At 38.1% G+C, this 23,755-nt stretch overlaps 3 protein-coding genes across 5 annotated transcripts in view; 2 read left to right on the top strand and 1 right to left on the bottom strand.

The window, feature by feature from the left end:
- LOC122641429 (TATA-box-binding protein-like) overlaps window positions 1-2,762 on the top strand; it is a 38,916-nt gene extending 36,154 nt beyond the window's left edge. Inside the window, exons 7-9 of one of the 2 annotated variants that reach the window (XM_043834664.1) lie at window positions 1,665-1,766; window positions 1,891-1,964; window positions 2,599-2,762. In XM_043834664.1, the coding sequence (XP_043690599.1) occupies window positions 1,665-1,766; window positions 1,891-1,964; window position 2,599 (177 nt within the window). In that variant the 3' untranslated portion in view covers window positions 2,600-2,762. Of the gene's footprint in view, window positions 1-1,664; window positions 1,767-1,890; window positions 2,068-2,598 lie in introns of those variants that run through there. The other variant, XM_043834663.1, reaches the window with a different exon arrangement.
- Window positions 2,763-6,767: 4,005 nt separating this feature from the next.
- Window positions 6,768-11,828, bottom strand: LOC122642957 (2-oxoisovalerate dehydrogenase subunit beta 1, mitochondrial-like). The gene is made up of 13 exons (XM_043836578.1): window positions 11,599-11,828; window positions 10,032-10,143; window positions 9,887-9,922; window positions 9,722-9,781; window positions 9,585-9,642; window positions 9,407-9,504; window positions 9,078-9,167; window positions 8,431-8,499; window positions 8,267-8,353; window positions 8,038-8,133; window positions 7,887-7,964; window positions 7,007-7,093; window positions 6,768-6,925 (listed from the first exon to the last, which is right to left on the bottom strand). Exons 1-13 carry the CDS (start codon window positions 11,757-11,759, stop codon window positions 6,890-6,892), a joined length of 1,068 nt encoding a protein of 355 aa, XP_043692513.1. The 5' UTR covers window positions 11,760-11,828; the 3' UTR covers window positions 6,768-6,889.
- Window positions 9,665-22,793, top strand: LOC122642958. 2 transcript variants are annotated; one of them, XM_043836580.1, is made up of 4 exons: window positions 9,665-9,675; window positions 15,889-16,275; window positions 19,511-19,565; window positions 22,471-22,793. In XM_043836580.1, the coding sequence occupies exons 2-4, from the start codon at window positions 15,965-15,967 to the stop codon at window positions 22,564-22,566; spliced, it is 462 nt and encodes a 153-aa protein (XP_043692515.1). In that variant the 5' UTR covers window positions 9,665-9,675; window positions 15,889-15,964; the 3' UTR covers window positions 22,567-22,793. The 2 variants fall into 2 exon arrangements, with proteins under 2 accessions (XP_043692515.1, XP_043692514.1); XM_043836579.1 differs by lacking the exon at window positions 9,665-9,675 and adding an exon at window positions 22,241-22,315 and having other exon boundaries at window positions 22,471-22,783.
- The last annotated feature ends 962 nt before the right edge of the window (window positions 22,794-23,755 follow it).

Here is a 23,755-nt window from a genome sequence, read left to right as displayed (position 1 = left end):
CTTGTGATGCATGGGTGTGTTATTCTCACACACATGGAGAGAGAGTAGGAAATCTGGTCGAGTGCTCTAGATGATATCAAAACTTGAGGTAGGAAAACTGCAAAGAATACTCAAGATAAGTAGCAGTAGAATCTCAGTTATATCAGTAGAACAAAATACTGAAATCGGAACTTGAAAAGAATCTCAAAACAGGGTTTCCAGAAACGAGAACTGATATAGGATTCTATGAAATCAGTAGCAAGATTTGATTTTGAAAACAGCAATGGCTTAAGAGCTGAAACCAACGGACATCTTTGAAGACAGATTGTGAAAATCAGTTTCAGAACTCAAGATATCAGAAAATCCTAGTTGTGAACATAGATTATCAGAAAGCAGCAAAATATTTGATTTTTTTAGGTCAGAACAGTAACAGAATTTCAGATTTGATTTAAGAGAATAGAAAACTAATCAGAAGTTCAAACATGCAACCAGATGCAACCAAATAAGGTATGCACAGAAAAGAATAGAAATCTCTAAATACTGACATGGTTTGATGGATTATAAGATGAAGATGGAAAGTAGAAGGATATGAATCAAGCTTTTCACTTGATCCTAGACTGGAATCCCACCAGCCTTACCTTAGCACCTCACCCAGGTTGTCACTGCATCTCACAGCAAGCTATTCTGAATCACACAGAATAATGGAGGCAAAGCCAATTTCATTCAATTCATAAATCGCGCAGGAGGCCTTCAGCCCTTACATGATTATATAGAAATTGAATAGGTTGTATCTAGGGCTGTAAACGGATCGGATTCGGCTCGGATAGTGCTATATCCGCATCCGCATCCGATTAGCTATCGGACGGATTCGGATAGTGCTAAACGGATACGGACACAGATACGGATCGGATATTTTATCCGTTTACATGTAAATATAGCTTTTCGGATAGTTATAGCCTATCCATATCCGCATCCGTTTAGCTTTCGGACGGATTCGGATAGTGCTAAACGGATATGGACACGGATACGGAAACAGATTTCGGCTATTCATTTACACCCCTAGTTGTATCATACTGGCCTCAGGATATCTAGCAGCCAATAGGTAACAAACATTTTACATAACATGAAATAAGATAACCAAAACAGAATAAAAATGAAAATACTGAAATAAAGTCCTAATCTAAAGCCCCACGATCTGGTTTTGAGTACCTTTGATCTGCGTTTGGGGGGGGGGAGAATTTATATTTTTGAAAATGTTCCAATAAATGTAGGTTGAAGATTGGGAGTGGGTAAACACAGGGAATCAGGCCCCTCTTAGAATATAGTATTGTTACGACTGTAGTGGATGAACCATGTGCATACTAGAAATTTTGATGCATATTTTCACTTAGGTGCCGTTTGTTTTGGTAAAATTTTTGGATGTTGAAAAGTTTTCCAGTGTTTGTTTCCATTGAAAAACAAACACTGAAAAATGCTCAACATTCGAAATAAAATTTTCCGAGCCTTACTGTAATGAGCTGACATTCAGTGAAGCCTGCATTTGTTTTTCATCTGTGAAAGATCAAAAGTTTAGTTTAGTTTATCTGTGTAAGACAGGGAATGCTAATATGTTCTTGTTATGTCTTGCTTTTCTTTGCTTCCTGAGTGGTTCTCATTTTGAATGCTGCTGCATCATGTTGGTACAGTATGAACCAGAACTCTTCCCTGGCCTAATCTATCGGATGAGGCAACCAAAGATTGTCTTGCTCATATTTGTGTCTGGAAAAATTGTTCTCACAGGGGCTAAGGTGATTGCTTCTAGCTTAATTTTGATTTTCTTGGTGTTTTTGGATGTTTTGTAGTAGTTTTCTTTTATACTGTTCAGTGGGATTGTTGGCTGATTAGTATCTTTAATTATTTTTAATATTTCAGGTGAGAGATGAAACATACACAGCCTTTGAGAACATATACCCAGTTCTTGCAGAATTCAGGAAAAGCCAACAATGGTATGACCATTAACTTGGTGTATGCATTTATCTCCGGGTTCTGTTCTTGCCTAATGAGATATAAACTTGTGTTAATGGTTAATAATGGTTTGATATAACTGTATAAATCCATTGACAACTACCTTGTATATATTTTGCTATGAAGGCCTGTAAGTCCGATGCAATTGCTGTGGTAGACTGGTAGTATATCTATTGGACTCCATTGTGCTGGACAGAAATTTGTTAGGGCCACATTTGGTTGGCACCTGGAATGAATTCTGAATGCATTCCTAATCATTTGGACGTATAGTGTTTTGCTTTAAAATGGAATTTCTAGGCATATTGTATAAAATTGAAGCAAGATGAGGTTGTCAGTTTTGGTTTGCATGAAGTGAAACGAGTTCTGGTATATTCAGATTTTGATGAATGCTTGTTCTGTTTTGGGTGAAGACCATGATGTCATGCAGAAATGGTTGCATTTCATTCCAGGTGACAACCAAGCCCAGCCAAAGAAAGTAGTAAAATCAATTGTCAGAGATTTCTGCAATTGTTAAAGCCTTGGTTTAGAGCATGTTTGCTAGTGTTTATACCACAATTATATTTATGTAATGTCATGGGAGTAGTAGAGCTTATCTTCCTTTGTTTATGTTGGCAGATAACCTCCTCGGGGCCACACAGCTTGTCATCATGAATCGTTTGAGGCGGAGAAATTTGCCTCTTTGTTGCTGAGGGTGAATGCAACTGTAAATACGTGATAAAGAGGCTGATATACTAGTGGGCTTTCGTCATCCGTATAATTTAAATATGGGGTCTTTACATACAAAGAATATTAGATATGGAGTCTGCGGGAGTCTTGTCCATTTTTGTCCTGTTTGGTTGCTGCTCTTCAGGTTTTGCATTGGTGTTTCCCGTTGGTCTGAAAGAAGCAGCAGCATTAGATTAGGGGAGAGGGGTAAAGATGGTGGACGTTTTGTTCATCAATGTATAACTTTCAAAAACGTGAAGTTTCATCAAGAGATCGGTTATTATTATTATTATTTTTTGGGATGAACAATCATTTACTTCTTTTTGTCGGTAAGAAACTGGTCTATCGTAGATGTGTGGAAAATGGGAAACGGCTCTCGGGCCGCATTTACAATTTTTGGGTGGTTGATGTTCAAGACATTTTCATTAGTGTAGCCTGTTAACATTTGGAAAAAGTGGCCACCCGACTGTTACAGGAAAGAATCTCCTTAACAGCACATTTAGGCAGTGTTTGGTATGTATTCCAGTTTAGATCTTTTTTGTTATGTGAATTTGAATGCTTAGGAAGCCAACTTACGGTCCTTCGGATGTCTTTTTAGTACCAAAGTAAATGTTCTTTTAGTTTTGTGAAAAAGGGATAATCTTGTGACTGTTGGTGGGTGGCTATTGAATTGGAACCATCTCCACCATTAGCTAATGAGGCTTTAGATAGGGTAGAAATTAATTTTGTGGATATTGGTCTTTATCTACATGTCAAGTATTAATTAGTTCAACGTGACAGGACCAAAAATCATTGAAAATTTTAAGAATTCAAAAGTGTACACTACAAAAGGGGTACGTATACAATGGAGGGTATCGTATGATACATGAGAAGGCAAATGATTAAAAATTTGAGGTTTCAAGTTTGATTTTTATGGTCGATTAAAACTAGGGCTGATGTTCTCTATAGCCCAGACACATGGGCCTGTCATTCAAGGGATAGGATGATTATTTTGCCCACCCCCAACGATGGCACAGGGAACATTTGACCTTAAAACTATTCCCTAATCCCCTATATCCAATGGTTAACACTCATTGCAAAAGTCTTTCACGAGGTAGAACAAGAGGTCGAGAAGGTACATAATGGCTGCAAGTCATTTGTCTCCATGATGTGACCATGAGACTTTTCTTAAATAAAAATACTTGTGAAATTTCTTTGCCATTAATGTATGAGAAATTTATACATACCATCCTTGAGGTTTGACGAACGGATATTTTCACCCCTAAGTTTTGGAAAATTTTGTGTATCCCCTGAGATATGCAAGCGGTAATAAATAAATCTATTCCGTCAGTTCATGATTAAAACTGTTAAAAATAATATTTGAACTGACGAAATTGCCCTTCTAAAAAGAACCAAAAAAAAAAAAAAAAAACCAAAACCTGCAACTCATCTTCCCCAATCGTAGCGCCACATTGATTCGTTAAAACTTTTGCCACTCAATCACTTCTCTTCAACCTCTTTGCCTGAACCGAATCATCATCATCTTCACCATCATTCTCTGCTCCACCCTCAAACCCTAACCCTAAACTCTGATTTGTTCACCATCACTCCTGTCTTTCCTTTGATGCCCGTACTCAGACCTCAAATAACTCTGATTTTTTTTAAGTTATAGCAAGCGAAGATGAGAGAGACTGGAGATCGTATTGCAGGATGGACGGGAACGATGAACTTCGCAAATCTGAATTTAAGGATGTTTATAGAGAAACAAGATGAACGTAAATCGTTTCAGGAACGATTGCCGAAATGTCTGAACTACAAATTAGCGGCAAGAAATCTGAAAATAAGTGAGAACTTAAAATTCAAAACAAGTGGAGTACTCATACGAATTTCATGCAGTACAGAGTGGTTAGTTTTGAAAGAAAACAGAATAAATCTTCAAAATCATTTGACGATTTCAAATAGGAGGAGATGAAATTGGAATTCAGAGAATTGGAAAATAAAGGAAGAGAAAAAATCGGATTCAGATTTAACGACTACCAGTCTCATTAATTAGAATTCAAATTGTATGAAGATCTACGTGGAAAAATTAAATGTAAAATTCAAATTCAATATCAGATCTTGAGCTCCGAAGTATTATAGACAAATCTCATCAAATTGAACCTAACAGTTGGAACAAAAAGAAAAGAAAAGAATGGAGTAGATCTGATCACCTTGAGCCTCATCTCATTGCAACGAGTTGCAACTGCGAGAACTCTCAGCGGACATGGTCGAGTTTCCTTAGAACAGCCTTCAATTGTGAGAGATGAAGAACACGATTTCGAATGGCTCGGAGACGAATCATCGTTTCCATTAATACTGTAATTGTGAAAGGATGGATAATAGTGGAAGCAGCTACGACAGAGGAAATAAAACAGTTAAACAGATCAAGCATTTTAAAAGATGAACAGAGCGTGAATTTGGAATTTGAATTTATGTGCAGGATTTGAAGCAGATTATCACCTTGGAATTGAAGAATTTGAAGAAAGAGAAGGTGATTTCGATTCAGAGGTGGCGAGAAGGAGAAGAACCTCTGCAACCGTACGTTCGAGAAGGAGAAGAGCCTCTGCAGCCTTCGCCAATTGCGCTCTCCTTGCCGATGATTTCGATTGAGTGGGGAATATGATGTTGAACGAAGGTAGGTCTTCCGATGCCCACCGGAAGGATCACCATCATTCCCTTGCTCTGAGTCAGTGAGTAAATTACATGAGTTGCAGGTTGTTTTTTTTTTTTTTAATTTTCTTGCAAGGATAATTTTATCAATTCACCTCTTATTTTTAGCAGTGTTAACCATGAAGTGACGAAATGGACTTATTTGTTACTGTTTACAAACTTCAAAAGAGTACGCAGAATTTTTCAAAACTGGAGGGTAAAATTATATTTTCGTCAAACCTCAAGGGTGATATGTATAAATTTCCCTTAATATATTTGTTGGAGGATAAACCTTGCAACTTTTCCCTTGAGCAACTTTAATTTACATTGTATCTATCTGTGGATAAATAATTCATAAAATTCCAAAACTCAATAATTTCACAAAAATAGTGTATATAGATTGGGTAAAGGTTTACTTTATTTTTTTTTTCTTCCAAATTTTGAGGACCATCTCCATGGTTAGATCAAACTTGACAAAGTTGAAATTTCAACCTATTTTAGATTTTTGAGGCATTATAACTCTTCATGAAAAATTGAATTTGACTGAGACATATAACACATTAATAGATGATAATGCTCATGGCATGTCCACAGTTTAGGCAGCAATAGAACTGCCATGTGGAAGACATTTGGGCTATCAAAATAAGCTTTTCTTTGATGGGGGCGATCAATGGCATGACAATTTCTCAAAAGTTAAACAGTTTTTTTTTTGGTTTTGTTTTTGTTTAGTGGAGTGAAAAATACTGTGAAGTTGCTTACATGCAAAGGGTTGAAGTATTTCGATTGGGACTTCTTGATTTCTGTCCAATCTGGATATTGCATCTTCGATGCTGTTAATTTATACGGCTGGCTGCTTGTTATAGAGGATGGACTGCAACCTGTAAGACCCTTGCGTGATTTAGAAGATCAATTGTTTACCAATAGGTAAAAAGGCAGGCACGCGACCGCAGGTAGCGGAAGCTACTGCATGAGGCCTATTGCCATTGAAAGACCTGAGACTTCTTTGCGGGGTTCTGGTTTGGCCAACATGAACAGATTTCCGGTTAGTTGATGAATTTCTTGTAAACAATTGTAACCAGTCGATAAGATGGAGCATAAAATCTTCTTAATGTTGCTTAAAAGTCCTGGATAGCAACCTCGCATAATGCTCAATGATTTTCAAGCTGAAATAGATCAAGTTCAGAGTTAAAAGGAGTAAAGCTATTGCAACGGGAAAAGGATCTTATCCCGCCGTGGCGGGAGCTGCACCTGTGCAGGACCACTAAACGACAAGAAAAATAGGGGTAAGGCAGTCATTTCACAGGTGGGTCCCACCTGGGCCCCACATGTGAAATGACCACCTCCCCCCTATATTCAGGGTGGGTTTTGGTGCTGCACAGCTCCCGCCACAGCTGCACAAGATCCAAGTCCATTGCAACGGCAGATTTCCATTTTTCATGTTCCCCTTTCACCTTGGGGCAAAGCATTTATAGAGGAGGCAGTTCAAGCAACCTTAGATATGTGACAAACAACTATACAAGCAGAATTACTTGTTCTAATAATTTACAGTTGCTTTAATTGCATCCAAGATCTGCAATGAAAAGTCAAAGAACATGTCATTCCAATACCATTGAACAAATGCACAAGAAAATAAGAGAGGATTGAGATCAACCTTGTTCTTTGTCGGCATATAAAAAGGTTCAAATACCAGAGGGAATGGAGTGTCAAGGCCACAAATTCTGGCTACAGGTGCTTCCAACTGCACAAATTAATGTCGATTCTCATTGTCGTAGATAAAGAAGCTACAATACTGTAGAAAAGAATCAAAGGAGTAGCATAGTTCTGCCATCTGGTGCAAATCCAGACAGAGACTCTATACATTTGTTCCAGTGTCAGTCACATCCTTCAGAATATTATATATTCTAAACATCAGGGTTTCTTCAAAAATAGCTATCTCTTGGCCTTCTAGACTCAGAAAAGATTGACATTCGGTATGCGAATTCAGGGGAAATATAAAATATTTTGAATTCAAACAGTTTCAGTATGCAAAATTTCCAACTTTCTATCCATGACCATGTATGTGAACATGCATAAATTGTCCTACATGGATTTAGGAAGCCATATTGGTTATTTTGACTCTCATTTTTTTTGGGGGTGAAAATGCTACATGTAATCTAGACACAAGATATATAAATTGGATAAGTAATATACCATAAATGCAGCCTATGAATTGTTAAGCTGGAGATGTAACGTATGTGCAAAGAGAAGGATGAAACATTGGACAGTTTCTACAAGAGTTGGAACAATAGATATGGTGAAAGACTCATGTTACAGATTACTCTGTTACTTTAGCCAAGACATCCAAAATAAAACCAAATCTTCCCGAAGACAATCAAGCATGCAACTAATTAATGTCACACAAACTGATGAACAAGTATAATGAGCACTGATAGTTGATCTCCTTCTCTGAAAGACAAAAAACTTGCACAAACATGTAGTTCCATAATATAAAAGAAACAACAAAATAGGAATCAATGGATGCCTATGTTTACCCTCAAGAAACACTGTTCAGTAATGGATGCAGAGATTTCAGCACCAAATCCTCCAGTCACTGGAGCTTCATGACTAACCTACAACAAAAAATAGTACAAAATGGTTAGAAGTGAGCGAATCCATGAACCTGTACGTAGCTCTAGCACTTACAAGAAGCCTCCCAGTCTTTTTGACAGATGCTTCTACTGTTTCTTTGTCCCAAGGTATCAAAGTTCTAAGGTCGATCAGCTCACAAGAAATTCCATCCTGCAAAAGTTCACTAGCAAATGAGAATCACAGCATTTCGGTTGTTGAAATAGGAAAAAATGAGATCATTCGGCATATATGAAGTAGATTGAGGACCTGCATTCTGAATCCACCTGATGTTGAGACCACTTACCTTTTCAGCATCAACACAGGCCTGTTCCATGACTGAAAGCTGGGCACCCCAACCAACAAGAGTTATGTCCTTACCCTCACGAATCACCTGATGGATTAGAGAATTTAGGTAGTTCCTAATGATCTAAAGTGCTTGCTTGCGTAGGATAAATAGGTGATTCATACCTCCGCTTGGGATAGTGGCAACATGTAATCATGCTCAGGAACCTCTTCTGCTGCCAAACGGTAGAGCCACTGAAATTCAAAATGACATTAACACGGATACAAGCAGCACCGAAAGAAAGAACAGAGCATGACATTAGTGCTTGTGTAGCTTCTTCTCTTTCCTTTTCCTCTTCCCCCCCCCCCCCCCCGCCCCCCCAATTACAATGTACACTTCTAATACAACAACTTAATGCAACAGCATGGTAGTTTTAAAAGCTTACATTTGGGACTTATAGGAGAAATGGAAAGACTTGCCAACTGTGAGAGATTCTAGTAACATTTCGTATTCCCATCATCCTTCAGCCAGGTTGCCCTTTAACTTTGTCTCCATTAAGTTTGCATTTCCTTCCCCTATTTTCCCATATTTATTATCATCACTAACCATACAGAAGACTAATACCACCTTCGCTATTCTGTTTGAAGCAGTTACTTCTGGTTGTGCTTGAAACTGAATTTTTTTGGGGGTCAACCTTAACTTCTTTGTGTGTCCATAAAGTGAGATATTGATTTAGGCAACTGATGTCATTCTGAATTTGAACCTCAATTTTCAAATGGAAATTGTAATTTGTCAATGTTTTATGTAATTCTGGTACAATAGCAAGCATTACCTTTGGCTCAAGAAAGATAATGGGGTTTGGGTCACGTATGCATGCCAACAACAATCCTTTTGCTTGATATGGACTTCGAGGAACAACAACCTATTACAAGAACCATTGACGAGGTTCAGAGCTCATGGAACAAATTATTAGGAGACTATAAAGAAATTGAGTTCATTCCAACAAGGTTTGCAAAGTCAGTGGACAGCATCTAGCAGATCCAAAACTTCGTCAAGTCTAACATGACTTGGCCAATTCTAAGCATGAAAATATTGTCAGCCCCCTAGATACATTTATGCAATAAAACTATCCATTCTGCAGTGAGGAGAAGGAAAACATACCTTGAGACCTGGTACATGACAGAAGAAAGCCTCTGGAGATTGTGAGTGATAATGGCCACCATGGCCTACAGCTCCATACGGGGTTCTTATTGTCAAGCCTGGGAACAACAAATGGAATCTCAAGAAGGGAATTTTATAATTTATCTTGGGGGTTGTAATTAGTACAAGAAACCTGTACCCCCACAATTGAATTGGTTCCCACTCCGGTATCTGAATTTTGCTGCTTCATTGACAATCTACAGACAAAACTGACTGAGGGTGAATGAAGTGTCAATTGTTTTGTCATGAAAATTTAGAATCTGAAATGAATCATGCCTGATCAAAAGCGGGAAAAATATAATCTGCAAACTGAATCTCAGCAATTGCTCGATTTCCCTATCACGTTAGCAGAACCATCAAATTAAATCTGACAGAAGATAATGAAGATAGGAATTCTGCTGGCAAGACGAAATATACACTTATAAACATGTTTGAACACACCATTGCTGCAAGACCAATACCAAATCCAACAATCCCCTGCGTGAATGTGAAATTAGTATTAAATTTAGACTAGCACTACCTAAAAGGCATACTTCCATTCATAATTGACACCAAAGAAAAGGGTAAAGTGGGAAAAATGGCATACCTGTTCGCAAAGAGGAGTATTAAAAACCCTGTGTTTACCAAATTGATCAGCCAATCCTGTTGTGCAGCGAAAAACCCCACCAAATCCCACATCTTCTCCAAAGACATAAGCACTGTTAAAAAAAATTCAATTATTACAGACAGTACAGAAGACCAGTAACATAAAGTTATCAAGTAGAATGTCACTAAAAAGAGCCAAGAATACCTCTTCTTGTAATCACTAAACTCAATAATGATTTCAGTTATACTACATAAACAACACGCTGATTTCTCACTTCATCATGAAGGTATTAATGTATTATTAATACATTAAAATCTTAAGGATCCATCTTATAGTCTGCAGCTGACATAATTCTATGTGGAACACATATAGCATATGATGGTTCCCATTTAGGGAATCTACTATGGCATTTTGACTCCATTGGGTATTAATAACAATCTGGCAGCATACTGGATTGTGGATCAAATTTTAAAGATATCCACAGAGGAACGATCGATGGTGATACAATGGCTGTATCTATTTTCATATTGTTATTCAGTACCATAAATGGTTAGGAATATTTGGTCCATGAAAGAAACTAATAGCAGAAAACTCCTAGGGAATTGATTTAATCTTAATACTATGAAGTAATTACATACAATAAGATTTCATTTCTAAGAAGGAAAGAAATCCACTTCATTCTCTGCAAACCCAGTCATAAAAGTGTCAGTAATTATGAATGCTTGATCTCTCAATCAGCTCTGTCGAAAGGGAGTCATGAAAAGAGGGGGAAAACAGTAGTTGGAAATATTTTCCTGGCCTATTTCTCTTGATGTTTTAACTTTTGTTGGGTCAACAATAGTTAAAAGTTAAAACAAAGGAAACTTTGCTCTCCAAAAGCCTGCCCTGTTGGATGGCTCGTGTCCATGTCAGATATCGGCACTTGTGGTTTCTATAGAAGATCAAATGAAACCCTTTTGGACAGAGAAGAAAATTCTTTTCAGACTATGGCCGAGATACGGGGAGTCCATGATTGGTAGTAAGCATATGGCTTTGAAGTCCTTTCAAGGTCTTTGACTAAGTGGAGGGATCTGTATAAACTTTACCATCTGCTGGGTTGCCTTTGAAGTCCTTTCAAGGCCTTTGACTAAGTGGAGGGCTCTTAGTTAACTTACTATCACCTGGGTTTTCTTTATCTTGGACATTTAAGAGAGAACGAAATATAGGATGAGAGTGACGGATTTGAGGTGGCTGACTGGAATTAAAAGGCTATCAGAGCCTTGCGCAGATTGGATGAGTTCATGAATTTGGACCCAACAAAGGAAAGTATTGAAGCTTGCTTCCGTCCTCGAGAATCGAATTGCATGAGAGCAACATCAAGATCATTCCTTCGGGGGTGAGGGGGGGGGGGGGGACAAGCAAAACAAACAAACAAGGTGCTAAACACCATTAGAATTGATCAAATTCTTTTTTTTTAATCAAAATTGGAGCCACAAAATCCCCCATCATACATAAAATAAACCAAAAAATAAAAAAATGACGATCTGGGTTCCCTTCAGATAGTTCAGAAACCAAAAAAGTGACATACCGAGGATCGGTTTCCAGCGCGACGGACAGCGCTTGGTTAATTGCAGTAAAGAGATTGACAGTTTTGCCGCTTTGTTGGAGCTTATGTTCATCAGCGGAACTTGAAAATCCCCTCTTGAAAATCGAAAGCCATCTGCCCAATCTATTCAATCTCGTCGCCATGAAGACCTAATAGTTACAGTTACTTACACAGGACAAGAGAAGGAGGTGAAGAAGAAGAAGAATGACTAAGGAAACGTTTTTGTTTAGACAGGGGGTTACGGGGATTGGAGGAGAGGAGCCGGACTAAAGACTAAAAAAGAGTCGTGGAGGAACTGCCAAAGGTGGATAAGGCCTTGTTTGGAAAATACGTTTAATTATTCCCATGTGATTCAATTAGGAAATACTTTATTCTCTCTCTCTCTCTCTCTCTCTCTCTCTCTCTCTCTCTTACCTTGACACCATGTTGGATACGAATCTTAGCACAACGTGGAAAAGAACGGAAATCACAAACAATAATCATACAATAAACACAAAGAATTACATAGTTTGGCAAGATTGTCTACATCCCCTACTACATAAGGATTATAATAGGGGGATAATTTTTTTTTTCAATACTCTTTACTTTGGTGAGAGTTATATCTTTTATATCTTGGAAGGATTCTTTTTAGATGTCCCCACTTCAGTAAGCAATCATAAATATTTCTCTAACTTCATAACTGGCCGGAGTATTTGAACTAAAGGTTGCTACATTTTAATGGATTTCCCCGAAGCTTCATCGTATGTCTTCCATAATATTTTTAAAGATTTCAATGAGCTGTCTTCCTACATCAAGTAGTAATTCGCAAAAAATCAATGTGTAATTTCTGGGCTTTGCCTGTGAACCCAAATACCTAGCAAACTACCATTATTTACCACACCTAAATTAAGAGAATTGAGAAATTCAGTGTAAAAAATGAAATGGATAGGGATAGAGGGTCGCCTTGGCGAAGAGCTCTAGATGGCATGAATGTATCTTTTTTGTACACCATCAATCAATAGATAATGTAATACCGTAGACACACACACACACTGCATCATAAGTTGAATCCATTTATCACATAACCCAAATTTTTTCAATACTCCCTCCAAGAAAGACAACTCGTTCCTATTATCAACCTTCCTCATATATAATTTAAAGGAGCCCAAATATCCTTTTGCCAGTCTTCCTTCTCTTCATATGGTTATATAGTTCATGTCCAATAAGCACATCTAATAGGCCACGACGGTTGTTTGCTCTCGAGTGATTATGTGATCGTGGATTTTCTTTAACTTACCAGTAAGTATTTTAGTGATAAGTGGGAACTTGAATTTCAACATTGCCCCTCCAGATAGGCCATGGATGGCTAGTGACATGTTTCTTTTACTGATATTGCTCTAATCCAACAAAATTAAACCAAATCGATCTAGTATGAATTAGTTCAAACTTCCCTTTAGCCTATGCAATGTAGTGTACCTTGCTTTCACTAACGAAGGAGGAGTTCGTACACGGTAGATTTCATGCATCATTCATTTAGGCTTGATTTGGTATGATTTCTATTTCAATTTTGGATTGATTTCTTGAAATAGTCAACAAATAGATTTTTGGTCAAAAAATTGAAATTGTTTTAGTTGCATCAATATGAAATATTTTAAGAATAAAAAAAATCCATTTGATAGTTCAAATTCTGAGAATAGATTCTCTATATTTCTTTGGGAAGGATGGTGGTGGTGGTGACGGTGGTGGCAGTGTAGTGGTGACGTGGAAGTAGTGGCGGTGGTGGTGGTGGTGGTGAAGGGGTAGCAGTGGCGGTGGTGGTGGTGATGGTGGTTGTGGAAGTAGTGGCGGTGGTGGTGGCAATGGCAATGGTGGTGGCGGTGGTGGTGGTGGTGGTGAAGGGGTAGCAGTGGCGGTGGTGGTGGTGATGGTGGTTGTGGAAGTAGTGGCGGTGGTGGTGGCAATGGCAATGGTGGTGGCGATGGCGGTGGAGGTGGTGGTGGTGGCGGTGGCGGTAGCGATGGCAACGGCAGTGGTGGTGATGGCAAGGTAGTGGTGGTGGTGGTGGTGGTGGTAGCGGGGTAGTAGTGGTAATAGTGGTGGTGGTAACAAGGTAGTAATGGTGGTGGTGGTGCGACCATTAGGAGAAGAAGGGTAGTGTTTTATTTTTAACATTAAATTACTACTTTGCCCATGAAATTAATCATGTGCTCATTCAAGAGCAAGAGCGCTAAATCAAATAAAATAGAAATTCTGAAACAGCTCCTCAGCTATTTCAAAATTTCTATTCAACTTGATTTCTATTTTACTGAAATAAGGTGCAAAAATCAAATCAAACAATTTCAGAAATAGAAATCACCCCCTAAAATTGAAATAGAAATCATACCAAATCAGGCCTTAATAGGGGGGTGTAGGGTTTTATGGTCAATTTGAATGGACATAAATGTCCATCTAATAATAATTAATGCAAGCCGTGCATAAAAACTTCTGCCTTAAAACTTTAAAATTGGTTCAAAATTCATTCTTGGTGTGGATGGGGCAATTTTCCCTTAGCCATAGAAAATATGAAAATCCTAATATAATGAGGACAGCTGCTAGCACAGCTACTGCACTTCGCTCCCAGGAGATCTTGGTTTCAAGACCCCGTTCCTCATCTAGTACCCAACCCCCCTTTTAAGAAAAAAAAAATTCCTATCATAGTGACCATGTAATAGGAACTGGACTTGAAATTTAGACATGACTTATTCAAGACAGATGCTTTTCATCCAATGGTCAATATGATCAGAGAACTTCTCTCCACGTGATCATGTTTTGATCTTTGTGTATTTCCTCTATTTTGCAAATTAATACTAAAATTCAATTTTAGGGAAGTAGTTTTCTATCTGGGAGTGTGGGGTCTGAGAACAAAATACCTCATAAACAACTGTTATCCTACCCGACAAGAGAGAATTAGATAGTCTATCCATCTCCACCTATACCGGATGCATTTTTCATGGACAAAGTTTTTTCAACCTCAAATTTATTATCATAAATTCTTTTGGGGAAAAGGTTGTGCATCACTTTCATTCTCTATCCTCTCTAACACTGTGGGCCCCCTATACATGCACCAAGCAGTTAATCCAGTTATGGACTCCTCATGATGTTAGCACTTTTATTTATGAAAGCTTTCGTTTAATTCTAACAAAGCAAAAATACTCTTTTTTTTCTTACTGCCTTAGACTTGCCGCAACCCTTTTCCAATTAGATCAATATTTCACTCTTACAATCACCCTCTTCTCCCTTGTGTTCATTGGTTTGGTGGGGAGATTCATGCTCTCTGACTTGGCGGGGAGATCCATTACATGGGAGCAGTGTGTAGATCCAATTCCCTTTCTTTTGCCCACTTTGTAAAGGATTTTGTGTGTTAGCATGGACCACAACGGTTGGACTTGCTCTTCTACTTGCCTTAACCCACCCTTTTTTTTGGTAGAAAATATGCTTATTTATTGAAGCGTGACCAACACAAGGTGTCTGAGTTACATAAATCAGACAACAGAAGAGTGGAAATGGGCCAAGATGTCTACACGCACAAGACACAGCCTTCTGGACCAGGGATTCAGCTACGCTCTTAATCTCCCTAGAAACAAAAGAGAAGGAACACTTTCTAAAAAAACCCCTCAAGTGTTTGATGACCTTAACCCACCCTGACCCCTTCATAAAACTTGTCATCAGGTTTTTGTTTAGCAAGGACATGTTCAAGGTTATACAAATTTGAGGACTAAGACTTATGCCACCCCCAAAAATAAATGAATAAATAATTTTTTTCAATAATAAATAAATAAATAACTGAGACTTAAGCATGAAGAGTTCCCACCTTAAAGATTACAAACCGAAAAACATATTTAATCAAAATATGATTTTTGACCATTGGATCCAAATGTGACTCTTTAGAACAGCTTTTAAAAGCTCTCATTCTTCGAAGATTTTACTTGAAATCATCTAATCGATGCTTATCTTTGTTTTTGTTGATCTCTTAGATGAGCCCACCAAAGAGCCTTGCAAGGACTGCAAGTTTAGCATATTAGCGTCCAAGTCATGGATGGGCCTATAAATCCTCGGTGAGTCGTGGGCTTCTCGAGTAAAGGGGCCCATTTACCAAGTGAGTCCAGAATCCAGATACCGCGAAAGTCCCTAACTCTGAAGCAAAGAAAAATCAAAAAAGAAAGATATTCGAGCGGGGATGTGGAACTACCAAACCAACATGTGGCTATGGATCGTCGGGTGTGAGATTTTCTGCAATTCTTCTCACTCTTTCAGTCAGTGAAGGAAGGCCTTAACGTACCACAAAACTTTTCTTCTCCTATGACTTAAAGGAACCTGTAGACCTTCGTTTATGGCGCAGTTCACAGTTCAAAGAGGTCTGAAGCTGCTCTTCCATGGTGATAGGGTGTCTTTTGGGTTCGAAGCGAAAGACCCATTTCATTATAAACTTAGTGGTTTGTCAAGATTCGTAGAAGGCCACCCAATTCAACTCCTCGACAACAATGTCAGGTTGTACACCTCTACTCGTGTTAGTCGTTCTAGGAACAGGAAATCTGCCACCTCTAATGCAGAAGTTCCTGACGACGTTTATTATGAAGACGGTGAGTATGAAAAGGATGACTTGGACTGCTTCCGAGGTTTGGTCTTGGACATTTCTTACAGGTTAGTCATTTTTTGTTTCGATAACTGTCTCTCTCTCTCCTGGCATGTCATTTTGTAAACTATAATTTGATTAGCTTCTTCTTTTTCCTTCTTCGGAACCTTGTAGACTTGAAAACTTTACTGAATTAGTTCGAAATACTTTGCACTATTAGGCCGCGCGGTTTTGGGTTTTTATTCAATTTTCTGATGGATTTATCTAAAACGTGTTAGATTAACGTTGGTAGTCACTGCTGCTCATTTTGCTCATTAGTCTTCTAAGTTCACAATTCGAATCTGCTTAGATTGTAACTCTGCTTACCGCTTGGCTGTTGTGACCGTTGCTGGGATCTAATTTTGGCAAGAGTTGCATTGGACTTGATCGATTTAAGCCAAGTCAAAAACCTGGCTCATAGCTGTAGCTAGTCAGGCTACGTTCCCGACTTTCTCTGCATTTTGTACCTATTTATAGAATTACAGCATTTTTTTTTTCAGATTTCTTGAGTTGATTTCTGGAAGAAGGGCTGACAAAAATATTGTTTGTCATGGGATGAAAGTGTTTCTATGAAGGTAAACAGGGGATGTGACAAAGCAATGAGCTTTTGGATAGGATCCTTCATTGGAAGTACATCATAGGAGGAAAGGATATCTTTTCTTATTCTTAATATTTTTTTAGGGGTTTGGAGGCTGAGGAGATTCGTAGTTATGAATGTGATTGATTTGAGTGAGCTGGATTCACCGTTGGGATCTATATTAGGCGAATGAAGGTAATATTATGGCTGATAGTCAAATTGGAACGGTTTTACTGTTCTTCTTCATTGAATCTCTCTCTGCATTTTTTTTTTTTGGGTACATAGATAATTCCCCGATAAACCAGCCCCTTGTATGAAGTGGGATTTCCATCATTTATCACTGAAAGATAAAGCTAAAAAACCTAGGTGAACTTTTTCGATTAAGAATCTGCTTAGATTGTAACTCTGTTTACGGCTTGGCTTTTGTGACTGTTACTGGGATCTAAATTATGGCAAGAATTGCATTGGACTTGATCAATTTAAGCCAAGTCAAAAACCTGGCTCGTAGCTGTAGTTAGTCAGGCTACATTCCCGATCTTCCTCTGCATTTTTTACCAATTTATAGAATTACAGCATTTTTTCTCTTTCAAATTGCTTGGAGTTGATTTTTGGAAGAAAGGCTGACAAAAATATTGTTTGACATGCGGTGAAAGTATTTCTATGAAGGTAAACAGGGAATGTGACAAAACAATGAGCTTTTGGATAGGATCCTTCATTGGAAGTACGTCATAGGAACAAAGGATATCTTTTCTTATTCCTAATAATTTTTAGGGGTTTGGAGGCTGAGGAGATTTGTAGTTATGAATGTGACTGATTTGAATGAGCTGGACTCACCCGTTGGGATCCATATTTGGCGTATGAAGGTAATATTATGGCTGACAGTCAAATTGGAACAGTTTAACTGTTGTTCTTCATTGAATCTCTCTCTGCATTTTTTTGGGTACATGGATAAATCGCCTGATCCAAACCAGCCCCCCTGTATGAGGCAGAATTTGATCCCAGGTATTGGCTATCAACACCTGGAGACTTTACCACCAGGTCAAGGATGACACCTCAAATCTTTCTGCAATTTGTTGGTTGAGTTATTTTATTTCATTTATACTTTTGTATTATTTGTCAACCAAACGGTGGTGTTGAGTTTTGATGTGTTTCTTTGGTACTTTGTATTCGCCACATTAACCAATGTCTTGCATGTTTTTACTGATTGTTATGGATATGGTTTCTCTTTTGCATGCATACCCTGAGAGGCCGTAGCATTTTAATGAATTGATTGAATTCTACCTGTTGTTTAATTGGTCAGGAGATGAAATTGTTGTGCCCCCTGCCTTGAGCAGCCTTCTTGGAGAGAGTATTTCTCACCTTTTGGTCTTAAATGCACTCCCAGCAGCCTTTTGACTGTTATTTTTCCTATTTGGTTGCCCAATGTGGGTAAGGATTTTTCCCTTTTTGGTCCAATAGCAATAGAGGTAATGGATGCTCAATCACTTTCTAGATGTTGCAGCAGTATTCAACTTGTTGAAATAAAGAATAGAGGGCTGTTGGAGGTGCACTGGTACTAGCTAGAGGCTCTGAAAAAGGAGAGGAAAGCGGAGAAGTATGTGCACTAGGCAGAGTCAATATGATGATCGGGGTTGTATATTAGCTCCTCTGCGTGAACTAGTGAAGTGGCCGAGATGTATTTGCATTAAAGAATGTTTTGAATGCACTTGTATAGTGGATAAGTGATTTGATGGATGTTTTAGCAGATTTTGAATTAGTGGATGTTGCCACTTATGTTATTGCTGCTGACTTCTTTGGCCATGAACATAAAGTTGGAGCAGGGGTAGCTAAGTGACTGGATATGTTTTGTTCATGTAGTTTCATATTCTAGATGCATATTACCTTAAAACTGAGTTATAGGTTACCTAATGATGCTGCAGCATTTCCTGTGGGGATGGTGAATGATGCCTTCTTTATTTTGCCACTTGGAGAGTGGGTTTCTGCCTATTAACAATGGATGAAGTTGAATATCTTAAGTGTCGTGTCATGAGTAGGCTTTCTGCCTAGAATGCACAAGCAGTTGTCTTCTTCCTTGGTGGTTCCTTAGATGTCGTTAAGGATTACTAAAAAGGGCATACCCAATGCACAAGGCTCCCGCTACTGCAGGGTCTGGGGAGGGGCATATGTACGCAGCCTTACCCCCACTTCGCGGAGAGGCTGTTTCCTGATTCGAACCCGCGACCCCCAGGTTGTAATAGAGCAACCTTACCGTTGTGCCAAGGCCCACCCTCTCGATGTCCTTAAGGATTACTAATGCATATAATTAATGTGTTTCTTAAGCCTTCCAAGTCGAGAGGGATGTGAACTTGAGTAAGTATTGAGGTATTAGCAGGATGTATTTCTTAGTGGATTTCTGCTCATGTTCATTGATTTTTTCTCATTTTGCATGTAATTCTGTCATTTCAATGAACTTTCCATCATTCATCACTGAAAGGTAAAGCTAAAAAACCTAAGTGAACTTTTTCTTTGTTGTGCTGGACTACCTCTTGCTCATCTGGAATCAGACATACATACGCTTGTTAATACATTAAGTGCTGTTGTTAATTTTTTCATTTTTATCATCTCAAAAATCAATCCTAGTTTAAGGAGAAAATGTAGAACTGAATTTTTTTTTTTAGGGGGGTCTGATTATGACCATTCTGTGGTAGGCCAATCAATGTTGTCTGCTGGAGGCGTGCTATCTGTTTGGAGTTCATGGAGAAGGTTAGACTGGTAGTTTAGTTAATGGGACCCACTGTTTTTCTTTCAATTTCTTGGGCAATTTATTACTGTTTTAATAGTTATCCTTTTATTAATTTCAGTGGTTTCTACAGCATATTAATTTCTTTCCTTATCTTTTTGAAAACTTAAGTATATAAAAAATCAGAGATGTAAGGTGCCTATAGTTAACTATAATAGTAGCCGACTTATGCATTGTGCTGTGAAATTTAAATATTGAACTCCCAATCAATTTGTCCCCACTCGAACCTGAGTTTAATTAATAACTAATTGAACGATTGTTACTCTTCATCCTATAAATTTTTCTGGAATTTTAGATGTTCTTTTTACTTCTGTCTTATTTGTTTTTTTTGGAGAGAGAGAGAGAGAGATCCCCCAAATGCATTAATCTCCTATGGACTCATGCTCTAGCTAAACTCTTTTGCAATGTCAGCCAGAGCAGGCATCTTCAAGAATGATGTTGGATAATATATGCCAAAGAGTGCCCTCCCTTACCAACTATAATCAATCACTATTGAATTACTGTTGAAAACCTCCCTTTATCATCAAGTGCTGTATGTCCAGGGCCTCATTTTGGACCAAAAATAATTTCAACTCTAGTCTGGATGAATCTTCCTCATAAATTGTACTAGGGAAAGCCAAACCACATCTCTGGAGCTGTTTTTCTGTTCTGAACAATTTCCCCAACCTAGGATGAATTTGGTTCCTAGAGAGAAACCGTTGAAATGGAGCTTAGGAACACACAGAAGGGACACCCAAGTCTGATGGTTTTGGCACAGATAGGGCTGTCACAGTTTAACTGCTAATGATAGAGTCATATAAGAAGCCATGAAAGATGTCCCAATTGTCCTGGCTCAGTGTCCAGTTATGATGATGATTATTTCCAAGAGAATTTGTCAGGTCTCTTTTGATCTTGCTATTTGGCCCATCAATTGCTTCATATACCAACCATCAGCACATACCTCATCAGGACTTTGTTGAGGGAGTGAAATTACTCTAGAGAAAATTGATGATGTTGCCATAGTTTACCCAATATTGGATCGAAGGCTGAAAAGATTTTATGCGGAGTTGGAATCTCAGGAGGAACCTTGGGAAGAATTCTTGTTGGGCCAACCTTGCAGAAAGTGGTTGGATTTTTTGTGGGCCTCATGTGGGGTTTGTCTAGGGATTGGGATCCATATGGGTTTGAAGTGAATGGCAATTAATTGACCCACTTGAATTTGTTTGGTAGTTTTAGCTGTTTTTTTTATTGACTTCTCCATTTGTTGAGGAAGTGAAATTACTCTTGAGGAAATTGATGATGTTGCCATGTTTTACCCAATTTTGGATCAAAGGTCGAAAAGATTTTTTGCGTTGTTGAAATCTCAGGAGGAACCTCAGGAAGAATTCTTGTTGGGCCAACCTTACGGAAAGTGGTTGGATTTTTTGTGGGACTCATGTGGGGTTTGTGTAGGGATTGGGATCCATATAGGGTTGCAGTGAATGGCAATTAATTGACCCATTTGAATTTGTTTGGTAGTCTTCTTTGTTTTTTATTGACTTCTCCATTTGGATTAGTAGGGGTACTTTTGGTACTTTGCAATAATTATTCTTTGTTTTGGGTTGGATTTATGTCTATTCAATTTAATTTTTATTTTATGTCAAATTTTGATTGTCAGTTTTAGTCATATTCTAGTTTTGAGTTTCCAAGTTGATAGTTAAGTATTTTAAAAAAATCCTATCCCTTAGTTTGAAACTCTTTTAGAAAACTATGTATGTTTGGTAAGATGGTCAAATATCCTGGAGCCCTCTTGGCATGATCCTTAAAATGTTGATTTTAGGTGGCAAGATTGTCCAATAGCTTAAACATTTAGATGCGAGGATTGGCTGATTCAATACTAAAATAATACACAGTAGATCTGATACAACCGGCAATATCAGGACTAATCCTTAGTTGTTTGATTGTGGCATTGAATTGGTTGACCCATCATGGACTGGATCAGGACCAGCTCCGTCTCCATCCCTTGATCCTTGATGAGTAGTTGGACAAACTTATGATACTCTTGCACCCTCCTCATGACATATTTGGATTGCAGAGGTAGACTTACTTATTGGGTGCCTCCTTTGCACTCAAGTATATGTTTCTTTAGTTGTTTATTTCTTTTCCATTTCCATGACTGTCCCAAAGAATCTAACGGTATCGTTGTACTAAAGGATCTACAATGTAGACTTACTACTTTGCCCCCCCACCCCTCTCCAAAAAAAAAAAAAAAAAAATTTGAAAAACAGCACGTGTGTCTTAGATGTGCTGTTTTGCTATTGTTTACTTGGCTAGAACACTAGGTTTCATTTAGGTATCATTGTACTAAAGGATCTACAATGTAGACTTACTACTATGCCCCCTCCCCCCTCCTAAAAAATAAAATAAAAAACAGCACGTGTGTCTTAGGTGTGCTGTTTTGCTATTGTTTACTTGGCTAGAACACTTGGTTTCATTTAGGGGGGAAAAATTGTAATTCTCTGATTAGCATACATATTTACATATTTTTTTTTGTTTTTAAAACTGTAATTTGAACATGAATCTCTCTCTCTCTCTCTCCCCTCCCTCCTCGAATCTATTAATCCATCTATTGAATTTGACCCTATTTTTTTCTCCTCCCCCCCCCCCCCCCCTCTGCCAGGCTGATGTTCTAGAATATTATGACCAGACTGTAAACTCTCCCAATGGATCCTACTACATACCAGCTGTCTTAAGGGTACAGAATCAAATGTTTATGGTTATAATTATTCCATTTGTTTAATTGGGACTCTACTGTAATTAATACTCCTCTCAATATTTTTTCCAATGAATTTACTGCACTCATATTGGGATCAGTCAATATCAACTGATTAAAATCACTCCCATTTCCAGCTTCCCCATTTACTGCAGGTTGTCAAGAGAAGAAGAGTCAAACAAAACCTTAGTCGTAAAAATATATTTTATCGGGATATGTTCACTTGTCAGTAAGTAATTTACTGAAGCATATGGACTCTTGTGATCAGTTTGGCATTTGCAAAACAAATTAAACAAAAAGTAGTTGCTTCGTTCAAATGCAGCTGGAGGTTCTGATTAGGTGATTGTGCTGATACTTGTTACACTGTATGGTAGAAAAATAGGATGAATGCATGTGTAGATAAGTGATAACAAATAAATGGGCTGTTGTGTGGGAACTGGGAACTATCACGAAATGTTCTATTGAGCCATTACAGATTAATTGGTCCTATCTTTTTTTTTTTTTTTTTTGGGGGGGGGGGGGTGTTATATTTAATACATATTAATTCACCCCACATCTCATAGTTTTATTTTAATTTGTCATGGTAATGTAGGACCTTGAGGGACTTGGGGTTTATGTTTGAATCAAAATAACTGGGATGCTAGGATTAGCTGGTTGATGTTCTAAGCTTATGTAAAAGGGGAAAAATTATGAGAGATGAATGGAGTTTAAGATTTAATAGGAATGAAATGTTAATGGAAGTTAAGGGTTTTGGTCGGAGACTAGAAACTTGCTGTAGAGCTTAATGGTGGGTTAAAGGAAGGATGACTGATTTTTATGAAAAATTTAAGGTGGCCTGTTAGATGGATATTTATGGTGGTCTGCATGATGAGATTGGTAATTGATCGCTTAGGGTTTGAGGACTGGGGTTTTGGATAGAATGCTGATTGTGTGGGAAAACAGGGGAGAAAACTGAAAAGTTGTGAAAATAAAATTGAGGGAAAGTAAGAGATAAAGCATAGTTGAAAAAGACTGGACAGACCTGACCCATTAAACCAGATTTAACTGTAAAAGCCCATGTTTCAGTTTCCGTCCGGTTTTGTGAAAACTGCATGGTTAAACCAGAAAAAGGAATTAGACTACTTTTCAGTTTGATGTCAGTTGATTTAATATTACGAGATGAATTAGAATTAGTGTAGTAAGGACATATGAATTATCCGCATCCTTCCTTCCATGGATTTGGGAGAATTCTCATAATCTGAAGAGAAACAATTGTACAACATTCTACACCCACCTTCAAAAGGAACAATTACAAAAGCCTTCTAGGTGATTGCCACATTTTGAAGCTATATGCTACTTAAAAACCAACTCAAACATTGATTTCAGAACTATCTAAATAGGAAGCCAAACGAAGAAGTTGTGGCAAAAATATGAATTTACCCA

This window comes from Telopea speciosissima, chromosome 10 (genome assembly GCF_018873765.1).
Source record: "Telopea speciosissima isolate NSW1024214 ecotype Mountain lineage chromosome 10, Tspe_v1, whole genome shotgun sequence".
Lineage (NCBI taxonomy): Eukaryota > Viridiplantae > Streptophyta > Magnoliopsida > Proteales > Proteaceae > Telopea > Telopea speciosissima.
The sequence above is the reverse complement of the archived record's forward strand: the minus strand, read 5'-3'. Positions and strand labels throughout refer to the sequence as shown.

What these genes read in the sequence shown, in the direction of transcription:
- LOC122642957 (XM_043836578.1), bottom strand. Translation starts at nt 11,759, where the DNA reads ATGGCGACGAGATTGAATAGATTGGGCAGATGGCTTTCGATTTTCAAG. An exon ending in GCGCTGGAAACCGATCCTCG is followed by an intron (nt 10,144 to 11,598) that starts GTATGTCACTTT and finishes TTTTTTTAACAG; the next exon opens with TGCTTATGTCTTTGGAGAAG. An exon ending in GTCATGTACCAGGTCTCAAG is followed by an intron (nt 9,168 to 9,406) that starts GTATGTTTTCCT and finishes TTCTTGTAATAG; the next exon opens with GTTGTTGTTCCTCGAAGTCC.
- LOC122642958 (XM_043836579.1), top strand. Translation starts at nt 15,965, where the DNA reads ATGGCGCAGTTCACAGTTCAAAGAGGTCTGAAGCTGCTCTTCCATGGT. An exon ending in GTCTTGGACATTTCTTACAG is followed by an intron (nt 16,276 to 19,510) that starts GTTAGTCATTTT and finishes ATTCTGTGGTAG; the next exon opens with GCCAATCAATGTTGTCTGCT. An exon ending in GTTTGGAGTTCATGGAGAAG is followed by an intron (nt 19,566 to 22,240) that starts GTTAGACTGGTA and finishes CCCCTCTGCCAG; the next exon opens with GCTGATGTTCTAGAATATTA.